Genomic DNA, 17,656 nt, shown 5'->3' with positions numbered 1-17,656 from the left:
GATCAGGAGTGCACTTATGGGTCATGGGTCTTCAGATATCTTTTCTGTGGGTATCAGATATTACGGACAGCCAAAAACTTCCAGTGAGCCCAAAAGAATTGGAGCCACTTTTATGTCATGTGATATTAGTCTTCTTTCTTTTACTCAGACTTCTGTTTCTCTATTTTCAGTTTGGAAACCCAGCATTGTGCCCGATATTCACGTCCCCAGTGAGGACTCTTTCTGATGACTCCACAGTTTCATAATGACATTGAGCAACAGCTGACTTCTATCTGCACAGGCTGCAGCAATTTCTATTTCCAGACTGTCTTTATTCTGCTTAGTTAACAATGATACAGCAAATTTCTAACTCACTACCAAGAGTGAATGAAAAAGACCAGTCTTTTAAAAAGACTGGGGCAGAAAAAAAATCAGTTTTCTACTTTCTAAGGGCACTGTTACCTATCTATGGCTGCAGGGATCATAATGACTATTCAAGGAGCGAAGATATGGAGGGAAATACCAAATCTAAACCCATTTTCCCATGCATTAGTCTAGCAATGAGGAGTGATCATTAGTGATGAAAAGGCCATAGCTATGCTGCAGAGAGACTTCAACCTTTCCAACTCTAGGATGCAAGTATAAAGTAAACAGATCAGCCACTTTATTTGTGGAGGAGTGAACACTGCCCTGATTAAAAAAAAACAAAAAAAGGTCAACAGTGTTCATAAATGCTAGAGGATTCACCTCTTTGCACATACAACAGTGACAGAGTGAGACAAACCTTTTGCCTACCCCTCTCCCTGGCCACCCCTCTTCAGCAGGGTAGAAGGAGGAGTGGAGCCAGATGATGGACACAGGGCAGAGCAGGTAGCACACACCTCATGGTCTGGCCCTTTGCTTCCATCTGCTGTCAGCAGAGTAACTGGACTGTGCTTCATCAGCACTCAAACACTTGCATGTATGTGGTATAACTAAAAAGAATCCAGAAGGCCCCAAATCAAATAAAAGTCCCTCTTCCCTCAACCACAACTCACCTAAAGGAAAATGCCTAATCTCTCAGACACAGAAGTAAGACTCTCATGTTTCAGCATGTGCTCTCCTTAGAGGATGCATTGTTCTAGTCACGTCATGTAAACATTTTAAAATCATATTTTTAATTTACTAGAACAACACCAATATGGCTTCTTAGTAGCCACAGTTATGCAGAGGCCAACAAATTTAATGGTCGCACTTCTAAAATGCCACATTTCTGAAAGTACTGTCTTGTAAAACTTGTAATAGATTTTTTTTCTCATTATGGTAATAATGGTTGCTTTGCTTTCTGAAGGACAAAAGCAGCATAATTCAAATGGATGGAAATACACACACTGAGATTTTCGAAGTGGCCAATGGAAGATGTCTCTTCCAGTGTTCTCAGTACAGTCTGGATGCTTCCCTCTTTAAAAGGATTTTCATATCACAACAGCAGCCTGCTATTTGGAATGCTGGGAGAAGACATAAGCAGTCAGAAAATGGGAAAGTATTTTATGTTTTGAGATTGTTTTAAATCAGAATTAATGGCAACAAGAAGATGATCAGCTTTGATTTATCATTAGCATTCAAAACAGAAAAAAATAAAAGATAAGCTATCCTGTGAACAGGGATAAAAGGGAATTACCAAACCCTTCCAGATTTTGTTTAACGTGTTATCATTGAAAGAACTTCTTTATGAAACTGAATATACATTGTCTTCTCTCATTATATTTTTCTCATTTGATTGAGCAACCTCCATCCCCAAGCTCATCCTTCTTCTGTCCTGTTCCCCACCCCCCGCTCATTCTGCTGGAGCTGAAAATGAACAGAGCTTTGTTTGTTCGCTGGTGCCAGCAGCAGCAGCAGCAGCAATGTCAGCCTTGCAGAGGAAGCCCCCTGCGTAAGTGTCCCCAGGGGAGGAGACACCTTGCATTTTTGGGGATCATTCCTCTGACAGAACAGGGTTTGTGGAGGTCTCAAGTAAGCAAGGAAGAAAGATTCAAAAACATGTATTTTAGAACCACAGCATATTCAGAGAGATTGAGAAGTTTGCAATCTTCCTTTCACACAAGGAACAGAAACAACTTGCAGGGGTGTACGCTTATGTCCTTTGTGGTTCTCCAGGCACACATGCAATAGCATGACATTTACTAATGCAATCTTAAAAACAAGTAGTTCAGCTTTGCTGACCCTGCTCTTTCCAGAGTCTCATTGTTCTGGTGGCTGGGAACCTTCCTTATTTCCAGCTTAAAAGCACTCACTGTCTTTTCACAGTCATGTTGCTACTCAATTTCCTCTTGTTTACAGGTAGGCTAACATCTTCTCATCAGAGAATATGATCCCATCTCCCTCACACAGAACCACCTTAATCATGCTCTACCTATCTTTGCTGGACTACAGAAACCAAAACCTTTCAGTTTTGCCTCCTCAGATAGGATGATGAAAAAAATTGAGAAATTAACAGTTGGGTTTTCTTTTTCTTAATCTTTTGAACAAGCTCAAACTGAGCTGCTTTGAGTATGTATGGCCACAACTTTGCAAAGTATCCCAGGTGAAATCTCACTTAAACCATTATTATCTCTACTGGGGGATAGGTCATTAGATAAACCCTCCAAGATCTCCTATCTTCTGATCTTCATGTTATCCTCACACATTTCATGGTGTTCTTTTTTCCTCCCAGAAAACAGAAGCCCTTTGCAATGATACTTCAGGCAGCTTGCAGTGCCTAGGTAGGGAAACAGCCATCGATTAGGAGACAGCCTTGCTTCCACAAAGTTAGAGGTTTGAAATTTGAACTCTTAAGAATGCTAGGCAAGCCAAAACCTATCTGCTACTGAAGCTGTTAATTCACTGACTTGTTTATTTAGAATACTTTCTCCTAGTTACATGTTTTGATTCCTCCCAGCTGGCTTGTTGCTTCCTTACTGTCCTCCATGCTTCTGCGTTATTTTTTTCTTCATTATCAACCTCTGCAGAAACACTATCAGCAATTTCTGTAAGGTGCGGGGATTTTCGAAAGAGTCTTAGGATCAGTGTTGGCTCAGCACAAGTTTAATTTAGAACATGTGATGGGTCTGACTCACACTGTGCTATTCATGCCATCCATCTCTAATCTGGAAACCTAGTAGTTTAGTTATGACCTGGAAATGTCTGAAGACAAACTATATATAGCATTTAAAAATATTTATAATGTTAAAAAATGTTATGAACATCTCCAAAGTCCCTCAAGTGATGCACAGGTTCACAATGGACACATTTGTCTGAGGCCTACAGTGAACACTTTCACAGCACCTGGACCTCTCTGCAGAATATATTCATGCCCATATACAACTGACTAAGTTTGACATGCTTCTCCCAGGTTTCCTCCAAGGATTGTCTTTGAAAAAACATACAAAGGAGCAAGTACCCTCTAATCCAAAAGGGGCTTTGTTGATATTAGATTCTCTCAGCACTCCAACATCTTTATCTCTGGTCACAAAGGTAAGAAAACCTTCCTGCTCAGCTACAGCAATGAGACATAATGGCGGGATGGACAGGCATGTGGGGAATGCGGGCAATGTTATTCTCGTCTGTGATCCAGAAATTGGCTTTAAGACTTAGTGAGAATAATCACTAACTGACATCACTGACTTTTGTTTGCAACTTCTTTAAAAAAAGCCGCCAATGAGGACAGCAGGCATTTACCACGTGCCATCAGACATCAGCATTCAGGGACAAAAATTTCACTGCTTCTCCTACACAGCATTGCACTGAGCAGGAATTCAAAGCAAGCCACCTGGGTGATGAGAGGGAGCCACAGGTCATTGGCAGTGGAAAAGCAGTCACAGCTGTGCCTTGCCAGTACTGTGACTTGCCTGATCCTAGAGAACAAGAATCTGAACCAGACCGACCCAACCCGGCTCTGACATGGTGGGAAGTGAAAGGAGGAATACAGATAGCTGGGTAACACATTGCCTGGTATCGCAACTGCATGTCTGAAGGAAGAAGAGGCAAGCACAGACCCTTTCCTAGATAAAGTCGTGCAGCTTTACAAAGCTCACATTGATCATTTGAAGCCTGGTTATCTCATACGAGATAAATACCTGTACATGAGCTTAACTCAGGCTTACATTTAAGGGCCACAAACATAAGAAAGATTTTTAATTAATCATTTGTTTTGCTGAACCAGGCCTCTCGTTTGCAAGAAAGGAATCTGTTGGGGGCAGGCAGCAAGCACCTTGCTGCCATACTTACAGTGGACTGCTTATCTGCAAACAGCAATGGGATGTGCTTTTGGAGGCAGCCTGTGGGACAGGCACAGAAAAGGAGAAGCAGAGAGGACAGAAGGAAAGATGTCTGAAGATTACAGACTACTGTGGACAAAAAAAGGGTAGCAAATGAGAGGCAAGATGACAAGGAGGAGGGACAGGAGCTGTCCAGGGCCACCAAACATGGTAGCATGTGGGAAGCCCCAGCACAGGGCTGAAAAAAAAAAATCCCCAGTTTTAAATAAATATGTATAAACAAAGACCAAAACCAGACAATAAAATATGAGACTGATGATGCTTGATCCAAGCTTTTCAGCTTGTCAGGCTGCAGACGCCAGACTGTTGGTTATGGTGCTGCGTCAGTGCGCTGCCATGCAGGGATTCAGTGGAAGAGAAAAAAAGGATTGAATTGTGCATAGCTCCTTATTTTTATATCCTGTTTCTCTCTTTCTCAATAGTTGTTTTCTTTCTTTCACAAAGGAATCACAAAACAAAGGGATATACACAGAAGATTTGAGGTTATAGAATCTTATCTGGTCAAAACAGAAAGAAGGAAAGTGTAGAGGTATTTGATTCTAAATGTCATGAGACTATAGAGGCATTATTCTTTATGCAGAGCAAATGAGAGACACTCATGCTTGTAGTTGCCTTTGAAACCAACTCCCAGAAGCTGCAATAGTAACCTCTTGCAAAACAGCTACTAATCCTTTCTTGTAATAGTTCCAAGCTTGTCTGTGCATCCCTCACCCCCACACTGTGTCAACAGCAAAGTGAAACAGTGCTTAGGGTCCCTAATGCTATAAGCATGTTAAGAGTGAAAAAAACCAAAACAATAAACTCAAATATCCTTTGTTCTTCTGGCTGCAGACAGTATCACTTCCCTGTCAGCCAGTTATCTTATTTCTTGTCATGGCGCTCCCTACTTAGAGTTCTCAAAAGACAGAGCAAACTCATCTAGAAATCCCTGTATTCATATCTAATGGTTTCAGGTGCTGATACTATTCTTACCTGTTCTTGGAAAAAGGTCAAGGATATCAGTGAGTCATATTTTTTCCTCCATTTATTTTTACAGTTATGCACAGGTTATCCCTTATCAACAACTGGACAAGTATTGCTTTAACATTCTTAATGGTGCTGGGGATAGAGAACCTGATGGCCTTCTCGTTAAGCTAAATTTGCACTGGCATGCCTCCTTTGTCTACTTTAGACTTCCAGCAGGATGAGAGAGGAAAAAGTATCTAGTTCATTATTCAGAAGGATATTAGTGATGAAATTATGACCCTGCAGTCACTTTGACTGCAAGCATTTCAGCCCTTCTAGTGTGGTGAAAAGCTTACATGACCCAAGACAGGCATTTGCTGGACACTGGGACTTCTGGGATGTGCTGATATTTTTGAAGCCAAAGATGTAGGCTCTTCCCTTTCAGACAGCTTCCCTCTTCATCTAAACTCCTCTCTCTTACCACTCATTTCCCCTTTCAAATCAGTGGATACACACAGAATACAGCAGACCCCATATCTGCAGATTACTGCAAAGCATGACCAAACCCTTGGAGCTCAAGTCACGAACATGTAACTTCACATGAGGTTTCCTTGATGAAGTCCTGAGGCAGTGATTGTACCTTCACTAGCTATTTTCTCCTCAGTGATGCAACCACCCACAATGCGGTAAGAGCTTGCAGCTGACAAAAAAGGCATGCTGCGATTTGAAAAAGCTAGCCCACAACGATACTAGCCTCTTCTGGACAGCAATTCAAAGCTCACCAACAGGTCAAGCCTAGAATAAGAAAATGTCAAGCAGGCTACCTGCTGCGATTTGTCATAAATTTATTAAAGAGAGAAACACTGGCCTTTGCATGGTATTAGCTGAAGGGAAATACACTACTTACATATCAGATTCAGAAGGCACTGCTGACAAAAGCTCTTCCCAAGAGCTGGAGCATGTCCTAACCAGTAGACCGTTGACTGCATCTCAGAAAGCTCATATAAGACCAAGACTGTGAATGCTGAAAGGTCGTCATGCTTTCATGCTTTGAAATAAAACACTTTGAAGCAAAACGACTGCCCACAAGTATATAAAGAACAGTGGTGCAGTGATCAGGAGTGCTCTCAAGGTCACATTTTTGAAAAGATGAAATCCATGTAGAAAACCATAGATTCAGAAAAAAACCCCAGCATTTGCACATACAACACGTAACAGAGGCAGCTCGAGCTATAAACAACACATCAAGTACATGTGCAGTTACAGCCCCTCTCATTTCCTTAACCATTTTGCCTTGCATATAAGTCAGTAAGTAATCAAGACAGTACTTTAGCACCAATCGGTGTATAATTCTCCTATAAAGTCAGTCTCCTACTCACAACAAACTATGTACATGTGCATGTGTGTATTAAAGAAGGGTGTGAAAAATGTATTTACCTGTGACAAAGAGAAAGCTTTCAGTGGATGACTATCTTTGGTGTTTTAAGGAGCTGAAAAATGTTGTGTGGTTTGGACTTTCTTTCTCTTTTCAAGGAAATGCTTAAGATTGCAAAATCATTACATCCCAACACAACCACAGGGGAAGCTGACAGTGCTGGAGCCCCACATTACCAGTTTTTATGTGCTACTGAAGTGCAGAGGAAAATGACCAGAGATGTCCCCATGACTGTACAAAACCAAGGACAATTGGAGTTATTTTGATGAGCTTCAAAAACCTATGAGCAAGAGAGGGCAAAAATTAAAATTTAATGAAGAGGATGATCCAAACACTCAGATCAGAAGATTTATTCAACACCACCACAGGCCATGCAAATGGAGAAAACCAGTTCCTTTCCAAGTACATCACCCAGTATTTTCACTTCTGCCAGGCAGAGTTCATGTCTGGTTTGAACTCATCTCCTTAGCTGGCCTCTTGGGCTCAGTGAGTTGCAAATAATTCTAACACTCAAAGTCATCTCCAAAATGCCACAGAGGGGAAGGAAGGGGGATGGACTGATGGAGTAAGTTACCAAAGCCAGTAACAGGGTGAGGGCAAAATGCATGGGCTCCCTGGTAGCAATCAAGGAAAGGAGCTGCAATGCAGCTCCAGTTGGGTGACAAAGCCACATAAGTGTCTAGGTAACTAACACACTCCAGCACTCAGGAGAACCAAGCAAAGGACCCTCAGAACTGAACTGGAAAGACAGTAAGGGTCAAGAAAGGGTGCAGGGCTGGGCAGGCACCATATGAGACCACAAGACCTAAAATGTCCTTGATGCTTGCCTTGATGCTAGCCAAGTTTTGTCTCCCTGTAGCTATGCCTTTAAGCCCTTCAAAAAACTCAGCAAGCCTCCAGCTAAGAAGCAGAGTTAAGACTGCCCTTACTTCTGCGCTGGGGAAATCTCAACACTTCAATTCTCCCATACTGGAAAAGTCCCCCGATTTTGATAAGCTCATTTTGTTTGGATTTTTTCCACTCAGCTCTGCCAGGGAGACCCCAATGCTGTGTATTTCTCACCTGGGTAACAAAGGGCACACTGCTTCCAGTACACACTTCTAAAAGGAACAAGACAGGGACTCACAGTCAACACTTCTACTAGCTAGGTAGCTCTGGTTTCTCTCCCTAGGAAGTGCTCTCTGTATCTGTATCACAGAATCTTGAAGGCAGCATGGGAAAAACAGAGTGCTGCAAGAAAACTGTATCGTGACTGCTAATCATTAATAATAGAAATTCCACACCTCTGAATTGCAGTTTTTGTTTATTTTACATTAGTAAAAGCCCGAAACCACACCGCCCTTCTAGAGTACACTGAATGCTTCGAAGAGGATGTGGTTCTCAAGTTGATTGTCTCCTTCACCAGGAAATGTGGTCTTCAGGCTTGACCCATCATGTACAGCACTTTACAGTGATCACAGCAGTCTTTGCTTTTGGTGACTTACTGAATCTGAACCTACATAAAACAATCACCACCACTTACTCTATCACTGTTTAAAGCACAGCACTCTTTGTGCCATGTTTTAGATGGAAGTAATGTGTGAGAGGGAACAACTTCTGCTTTTTAATCGGAAAATCATCTGGAAACCTTTTCAGTCTAAATTGTGTTTAACTGCCTCAGTCTTTCTCACTGCTCCTGGCCACATTCTCCTCCTCAGCAGTGACCTAGCTAACCTCATTTCCCCGTTTCCTCTCCTTTATGACCACACCACAGTTCATACAACTGCAGATGGTTATCAAATTCCCTTTTCCGTCTGAGCTATAAATGCTTCATTTCTATAGACTTTCCTCTTACATAACTGACATTTTTTCCCCTCTCACCAGTACCAAAAATGTAAATGTCTTCCCACCCTGTGATGTTGCTAACAATTTGTTTTCTTTTCAAATGGGCTAGAGGCTTTTTAATTGGTAAGATGCTGACAGAGGAAATGGCAATGATGGACTTGTGCAAGAATCAGTCTTTCATCTGTAGGACAGCATATTTGAGATCAAAGGCTGTCAAGTTCTTGGAGCACATTAGTATGCTGTGGTAAGGAAAGCCTTTGCCATGAAGAGGGAAGCTGCCAGAGGTAGATCAGAGCTACCTCACCTTAGCTGCCCATGGCTACAGGAACAGCAGCTATGATACACTAACACAGAGGTTACAAAAATAAGATACTGGCCACTGATATGCAGCGGATTGAAGAATGGGTGAGCAAGAAGTGAACAAGAAAATGAGCCAAATGAAGTCTAGACATAAAGCCTATATTTTCAGGGGCATTATATCAAACGTCACGATTAGAAAAACAGGGGAAGAACAGTGGGTGCCATGTGGTTCCATCCCTTATGCTGCACATCTGACTTGATGAAGGAAAACAATCAGTCCCAGCTGGCAGGCACCAGTGCATTCTTCAGCCAGCAGAGGTGAAAACCATGCCAGTCATGAAAGCTCACGTACAGCCTGCATCTGACTTAATTCACTAATTTAGGTACAAAACACAGGTAAGAAGGCCAGAAGACAGACCATCTCCCAGCCAAAAGCCTTTAAAATGTATTTGTTGGCAAACATACTAGCACATGCTTTGGTGCATTGAGCTTTCAGTCCCACAGAACCCTGTACTTAAGGGAACGTTTACAAGGAGTTGGAAACAGGTTACTAAAAAATAAAAATAAAAACATGGATGTGAATTTCCTCTGCACCTCCACTTAAGGTTTTCGGGCCTCTGAAAATTGAGAAAGGTTGGAAAAAATTGCCTTAGCAATTAAAAATGCTTTATGAAGCAAACACTTGAAAATAAGTAGTGTCTTGCAGTTTATTCACTTCCCACGCTAAAAGCTGAACTCTTGCTGAACCACTACATAAGTAAAGCAAACTGGGCATGCTGGGCAACAGTTACCACCCTTTCTGCAACTGTAACACTCCTGCCAAATTGAGAACACTGAATTTTTTGCATCATCTTAGGGACAATAATTAAATTGGCACTTGATTTTCATGCCCTTGTGGCACTTATTTTTCAATAAACTGCTCTTTACTCTCCAGCATTTTTCCTTTGTCCTTTTCTAGAATGCTCTTGAAAGGGCCATGGAAATCAACTGTGGCTTTGCAAATAACAGTGCTGTACTTCATGCCTCTTTGGAAACAAATGCATATTTACACCTAGAGTCATTCTTAGTTAATGTTTCATGCAGGCTCTTTTATTCTGCATTGCATCAAGGAAAACATATATAGGAAAACCCTAAAGCAAGGTAGTGAAGTTCCATGGACAATCTGAAAGAGGTGATACCACAGAGGAGACAGAAGATGGGAGAACTGCAGAGCTTTGCTGCTTCAGACACTAAAGTTCATGAGTCATTTAGGTCTCTTATTCTTACAGCAGTTCTTTTTTTGATGCCCCAGCAAATGGTTATCTGAAAAGGTAGTGGTGGTGCCTAAAACTGTAGCTACAGCAACATCGTGTCAGTAGAAAATCAAGCAGGCAGAAAGAAGTGTAATCTGATGATCTAATTGCATAGTAACACTCCTGTTTCCCTCACCCCAAAATCCACAGGTTCCCAAGTACAAAAAGGATAAGGTATCAACAGGTGATTAGATTAGCTTGTTAAAATCTAAGGCACTTACAAATTTTCCGTAATCTTTTTTAAGAAACACATGTTCCGATATGCCATTTAAACTGGAATTGAGCTCAGCAGTAATATATAAAAACATCACAGATTTCTGAAAGTATCTGCAACGCAAAATCTGTTTGGAATTGCTCAGTTTTATGCACAGAGTTTTCTGCATGAGCTGGCAGATATATTTAAATTTTCTATTTATACAGCAACTTACATCCATGTTTTACAAACATGAAGAAGTAAACTTTGTAGCTGCCTTGTGAAACAAATCACAATTTTAGAACTGACAAAATTCACACAAAGAGAGATAAATGTCTTGTCTAGGATCAAGATAGGAACAGATAGAATCTGCGCTTCTGAAGCTGTATCCTTGAGCATATACCTCCTTTGCATATAAAAAGACACTTATCTTCAGTCATAAGATTGGTCATGTCATATAAGACTTTGTATACAACCAAGTTCTTCAGACAGCAGCAAAATGAGCAAAGACTACAAATAAATCAGTTCAGACCAAAACAAATGTGAAATCAGCTTTCTCGGTTTTGGGAACAGGCAACCAAAAGAACTGAACAAGAAAACCCCCAAAATAGTTCACCTCAAAACCAAAAGCTGTATTTCAGGATTTCTCTCTATGATGCAGAATATAGCGGTTCAAACACATTTCAAAATTTCAGTTTTGAAGCCGTGTTTTAAAATAAGCCTTGGGGTATTTTCATCTCTCCTTCCTGACGCTGTCTTAGTGTTCTAGATTTTCACTGGCAAAGGGAGGAGAAACAAATCTCCCTACCTCTGAAATAAGCATCAGAAGTATTTGCTTACCCCCTGAACCTTTTTCAGTGAAAATTCAGTGATATTATGACTGTAGTATCTCCAGAGAGGGCCCTCCAGCCTAGAGACTGGGAATTGGGACTGCTCAGAAAAACTGTAAGTGCTCCTTGTCTCCCACTGCATTGGTTAGTCTTCTGGCAGGGAGAATCGCTTCCACTCCACAGAACTCAAAGTTTCATTTTCCAGCAACCTGGTGGGCAAATATCATCTGAACTTACAGTTTTGAGATTAATTAAATTTCTTCATAAAGAAGTGGCTAGTTGGAGAAGTCCCTAGAGCAGAGGTGACACAGCCATGGGAAGTGGGAGGCAGGAAACTGGAAGGTTTTGGGAAGGAAGGAGAGAATACGATGAAAAAAGGGAAGATACTGACAAACAAGGCATAACACAAGTCCTAGCTTTAGATTATGTATTTTACACTATGGCAACATGGAGCACTGCAGGGAATGGACACCTCATTAGCAGGTTCATTCTCACAATTTCTAGTATCATCTGAAATCTCCAGTGGTGATAGCTCCACTGTTCCTCATAAGCTGTTTATTTTGTACCTTAAGTGCTATAAAATACAAATATATGTTGGTTTAGCTGACGGGAGTCTTTGACACCTTTAAGAACACTAGCACTTTGCAGAAATTTGGCTTTTATCTGCAAATGTTTTATGAGATCTCCGACTTCTTTCCCAGATCTCAGCATGCATTGCTTGCTGTGAAAAACCAGCAAATGCTCTGCATGAGGGGTGAATGCAATGCCTGGTATCTAACACTCACTGCAACTAACATAGACATAGAAGCCTAATTAATCTCTTGTGTAGTTTCAAGAACTGTCTGAGTGGTCTAGAGCCCACTTAGCACTGATGTGAAAATCCACAGTGCTTGGTATATGACCATTTAGGAACTAAGGCTGTAGGATTCAGGCCGGTGTGCAAAAGGACATAAAGCTGCTTTGCTTAGAAGAAAGTCTCTGGAGCCAGCACTAAGGTATAAATTCTGAAAATTACTACTTTGGGTGTGTGTGGTTTCTTTTTCAATCCTTCATAGAAGGTCTCACTTGGATTTGCTAATTCTAAACTGGAAAGTTAGATGTATTTCAGTGATCATTTCTAGCTATTTCCCTGACTATTTGTCTTGTGAATTCTGCAGGAAAATAAAACAAAAAAAATTCTGTTGATAATATACTCTGTTTATGTTTGCTTCTTCACCACAATTTCATCTAAATTTAATTTAAAAGGCTGCATAGTTCACATTCATTTAAAACAAACAGGGCATTTTCATCAGCATACCCTATTAGTAATGTGGTTGTGGTAATAACATACAGTCATGTTCTACACAAATTACAAGACTTCATTAGCTTTCTTATTTATATGGTACTAAAGTCCTACACAATTTAAACAAGTCCCTGACCTCTCACAACATCAATAACAGGAGTACTTTGCACTCGTACAGCACCTTTCATCTTAGAGTTCTTCTGACACATGAATTTTCATTACATCTACATACAGGTAGGTGTCTAGGCACACTTCAAAGGCAGGGAAACTGTGCCACGGAAAGGTTACACAACTTGGCCCAAATCCCTGATGAACAGCTGGGAATGTGAACTCTCCCTTACTTGTTTTGAACGTCCAGACAATAATACTTACCCCCAAAACAAGCTTCATAAGGCATTAATCAAAATGTTTAACCCCCTACTAAGTTTGCAAATGGCATGGGCAGACAATAAGCTCACTAATTCTTTTTGATACATTATTCATGACTTGTTCTCTTTTTCTGGCAACACTTTCTTTTTTTAAGTAAAAAAAAAAAAAAACTAACCAAAAAAACCCAATCAAATACAAGAAAATAACAGTTTGTTTCAAAGCAATTACTGCAAAACAATTTGGAATCCAAAACGTTTAGCATTTCCTTTATGGCTCGCCTGTTTGATACCAATCACTACACCACGCACAACATATGGCAACTTCTCTGCAGAACCAAAGCACCCGAATGACCCCAGGAGAAAGCAGCAGCAAGGCTCTCCTTACTCGGTTTTAGTTTCCAAGGACGTGCAAACCGCTGAGCAAGGTTATGTCTGCATATGTAACAGTTATGTTGGCAAGTTAAACTGCCCAACCAACACCTAGTGACAGCAACTGCAACTAATGATCCAGGGGCTAGCTAGAAAGTTAAAAGACTCCCAAAAAAACCCAAAACCCTAGTGTTTCCCACTGATAATTAAGGGACTACTGCAGACAGGCCTTGAGATCAAAATATTGCTCTCTGCCTGGCCTTTGCCACCCCATGAGCATCCTCTGATGTTACCAGTTACCAGCCACACTTGCTAATTGTATTAAATGCTGCCTAAGGTTGATTCTGTGCTTCCAGGAACGTTAGTGAACTAATGCACACCTCAGCTTTCCCCCTCTATAATAATGCTGATGCAAATGCACACAGACATTACAAGTCAGGCCACCACTATATATGTGAGCAGCTCTGAAACTGTGTGGGTGGTGATGGATTTTGGAGCCCACAGGGTAGCGGTGCTATTATTTGCTGGGTGAGTTGTTTGAGGTTGTGTTGTGCCTCATCACATTGGATCCATTTATTTATTTATTTCCAAGCAAGTGCATCCAACAACATTTTTCAAGGGAGCCAGAATTTTTAATGCAAACCCTGCTTTCCAACAACTGAGCTCTAAATACAACTGTAATTATTGTGAATCTCAGGGTAACATACTGAGAGTTGAATGCTTTCAACAGCAGAATAAAAGTGAGCATCTCTCTTCTGATGGCGTTAAATTCAAGACACATATTTGTGTGGAGACACATATTTGTGTGGAGAAAGAACATTTAGCCAAAATACTCGAGACTATTTTCCTGAAGGCCTTTCTCTAAGAAGAGAGCTATGTAGTAGTTCATTTCATAAAAGCCATGTAGCAGTTCATTTCATAAAAGCCATGTAGCACTGTAAATAAACTGGAAATGGGCTGCAGAAGGAAATAATGAAAATAAGTTAGAAATGGTTTATCTCTCTAATATGCTGGTAATTTACCTGCTCATGCATCAGGATGACCTTTTTTAGTAGGGGCAAAAAACAGGTATTTGTCTAAGAGATTTTATGAGAAGAACAAATGAGGTCACCTCACTGGATTGCAGTAATATAGCCTTGTCCTAAGGCATTATTGGATTAGAGTCCAGAGGTCAACAGGAGGCTCTTCACTGGCTACAGCGGTTCTGGAAGTCGTTGCAGGAGCCGAGCTTATTAGTTCTTAAGCATTCTGCCAGCATTTTTACTTCCTATAAACTAAACACACTTGCCATTGCAAACATCTTATACGGGGTGATGATGACAGCCTCAACCTATGTTCTGCAAATATTCTTTAGCCTTACTGTAAATTTCTCTTAAGGTAGCAAGAAGTCTATAGAGACAGCTGCATACCAAGGGTCTGGTAATTTCCTAGTGTTATTTGCTATTGACTACAACTACCAACTTCCAGAAAAGCCTCTAAAGGTAATTTAAAAAAAAAAAAAAAAGGTGAGATTATGTTTGTTTCTCACTTTTCAAACTCAGGTATCTAAGTATAATAGTTTGTTAAAAAGGCTCTGCTTTGAACACTTTGCTTCCAAATATCATCCCCACTTGAGGAAGCAATGTATGAATACCACATATCAAAAGGGTTTATGACTTATAGCATTTCTTACACACCTCTTCCCTGGTCAGGCAAGGTCTATTCTCTCCCTAATTTTTTACAGTGATCTCTTACTTCTGACCTATAGTTCTTCTGTCTCCTTCACAGTATTGTTCAGAGCAGGTAATATTACTTCATGCAAACTTTTCTTCCCTTATCATTCTTAGAAATCTGTTATCTGCAGCACACATTCACAGAAGGAGGTACAGTAGTCTTTTCAGAGCTATCTATTGGCACACGCGTTCTTCTATGTTGCTTCCATTCAGACCTGGCATTAAAATTATTACAAATTTGTAAAGCAGAAAGAGGACTGGCTCAGCAAGTCAAAGTATTTTCAACCTCACAAGTCCAACAGTAATGACCTAAAAGTGTAAAAAACAACTTCATGTCTTATATACCAGAAAATAAAATCACTATGCTTTTGTCTGTAAGAGGAACCCTTCAGACCTGGAGTAACTTTGTCCCTGCTTAGGTTTCCTGATTTCCATGTAAGTAATGCTGGTACAAAAATTATCTTTCCAGTTTCTGCTCCTGAAAGGAGCTAGATGTCTAGCAGCCTAGATTTCTCCCTTTTCAATTAATCACCTCCCCAGGCTGCCATCTGAGACAAGGGATAACTCCAACTCTGCTGGAAGGCCAATTCTATTACTTGGCTATGAAATAAAACACATCTTCTAAGATATTCTTGTTCCTAATGCTGTCAAAGTTGTTTAAATAAGTGTTCACACGTATCATCCACATGTTAACATGCCTCCCATGTCACCACTACCTAAGCAGACAGAAAGCCCCTCACTTGTAAGATTTTTTAAATCCTGGTCCAGAGCACACTGAAGCCAAGGGGATGTTTTTTATAGACTGACATGGATCTTGAATCACGCTGACCTTGTATGAAGCAAACTGTAGCTATGCACCTGTCATACTCAGTTTGCTGAGTGAACTGCTTTCAATTTAACTTCTGCTGTATGTTATTAACGTGGCATAGTTATTAGCATTTAAATCACCTTGTCTCTTGTCACTTCTATCTTTACATTTCCGTTTTTCCCCACTGAGTATGATTTATAGAAGACTGACTCAGTAGGAAAGCATGTCGTTGTCAGACAAGGATGGAATTGTATTTTTTAGTATCACAGTTTATTTAAGAGACTAGGAATCAAAATGCAACTGACACAGTCATGACAAACATATGATTAATGTTAGTTATTTTTTTCCCCACTGTAATATTTTTCTTTTCACTTCCTCTTTACAAATGCCTGAAAGTACCCACTAATTTTCTGATATCTTTGCTCAAGGAGCACGGGAGCAAGTGCCTATTCTTCTTAGAAAACAAGAGCTTCTTAGTAAAACCGAGTGACTTAGGACAAGGATAAATCTATTTGAGATGCAATATCTAGTGTGGCTGCCCAGCTCAACACTTATGAGTAAGTGGTAGTGTATACCATCCTACTAAAAATGTAATTAGTGATATGCCCTATATAGTGCAGCCTAACACAAGACCGGGGCCTGGACTGTCATAAATACCGAAACATGAGTGCAGAGATTTCCCACACCACAGCGCAGTGGCAAACGAGCACCCTGCGGGGAAAGCTCGGGCAGAGGAGGACTGGGTACGTCAAGCATTGAACATGTTTTCAGTGCAAACGCTGCAAGTGGGGACTGGGAGGACGAAGCGGGAAGGCTGCACGTCAGGGAGATAGGTTCGGGTACCAGGGGTATCTTCTCGGTGCCTATAACAGGGGACAGCCTCAGGTCACCAACACCGCTACGGAACTGCAGCACGGCTGAGGCGCACCGAACACCGGCGGAGGCAGGGGCGCAGCCGGAGCTTCACCTGCTCGGAGACTCGCCGGGAAGTCTCCCCCTCACCGAGGGGGCGCGGAGCGGCTCCCTGCGGGATGCCGCCCTCCTCCCCGCGATGCTAACGGCAGGGGCTGCCGGCGCCGAGGGCCGAACCGCTGCGGCAGCAGCAAGCGCGGCGGGGCGAGGGGGTCCGCGGCGCCTTCGGCAGCGGGCGGCGGCAGCCGGTCCGCCCTCCCACGCCCCGCTTCCAGCCGCCGCCGCCACCGGCTGCACTGCGCTAGGGGCTGCTACACCTGAGGGCTGTGTCACGGGGGCATAAACCAAAACCACCCCCGGCGATGCATTATGTAATTTGAGATATATAATCCTGAATACGAGGGAAAAAAAAAATCCCCAAATCCCGCCGTCCTTCCCCGTGCATCCTCGCGGGGTGCGCGGGGCAGCCCATGCTCTCGGGCAGCCGCCGACCGGCGATGGGCGCCGCAGTCCCCGCCCCGCCGCGATGAGCCGGGGCAGACGACGGGGCAACGGTCGGCTCTGCCGTTGGCTCCCCGTTCCCTTCCCGGCGGAGGCGCCGAGCCCCGCCGGACCGGCGCTGCGGGCGGGAGAGGGTCGCTCCCGGGGGAGGCGCTGCCTTACCTGCTCCCCGAAGTCGATGGCGATGTTGGTGATGCCGAGAGGGACCAGGAACCGGATCAGGGGCCAGTAGTTAGTGAGCGCTGGAAATTTCACCATAGTCCCAGCTGCGCGGTGACCCGCGGCGCATCTGCCGCGCAGAGCCGGCGCGGGAGTGACGGCGGGGGGGAAGGATGAAAGGGCACCGAGGAGGGTGAAGCGTGTCCCTGTGCGTGTGTGCCGGCGGGGAGAAAGGGGGGGGGAGAGATAAGGGCGAGGGAAAGGAGCAGCAAGCCCCCTAAAAATAAAGAGCCCAGGGAGAGGGCCGGGGGCCGGGCCGGTCCCCTCCTCCCGGCGGGCGGCCGCTGGCTGGGCGCGGGCGCGCCTGTGCTGCCGCCTCAGCAGGAGACCCGAGAGATCAAATCCATCCCCGCACCCTCCTCCCACACAACAATGATCCGCCGCCTGCT

General features: G+C 42.7%; 1 protein-coding gene across 1 annotated transcript in view; it reads right to left on the bottom strand.

Moving 5' to 3' along the window:
* ANKH (ANKH inorganic pyrophosphate transport regulator) overlaps positions 1 to 17,399 on the bottom strand; it is a 105,487-nt gene extending 88,088 nt beyond the window's left edge. The window contains exon 1 of the mRNA XM_029965292.1: positions 17,211 to 17,399. Within this exon, the coding sequence (XP_029821152.1) occupies positions 17,211 to 17,306 (96 nt within the window). The 5' untranslated portion in view covers positions 17,307 to 17,399. The remainder of the gene's footprint in view (positions 1 to 17,210) is intronic.
* Positions 17,400 to 17,656: the final 257 nt, after the last annotated feature.

The sequence above is a fragment of the Manacus vitellinus genome, unplaced genomic scaffold (genome assembly GCF_001715985.3).
Source record: "Manacus vitellinus isolate BGI_N305 unplaced genomic scaffold, ASM171598v3 scaffold_96_pilon, whole genome shotgun sequence".
Lineage (NCBI taxonomy): Eukaryota > Metazoa > Chordata > Aves > Passeriformes > Pipridae > Manacus > Manacus vitellinus.
The sequence above is the reverse complement of the archived record's forward strand: the minus strand, read 5'-3'. Positions and strand labels throughout refer to the sequence as shown.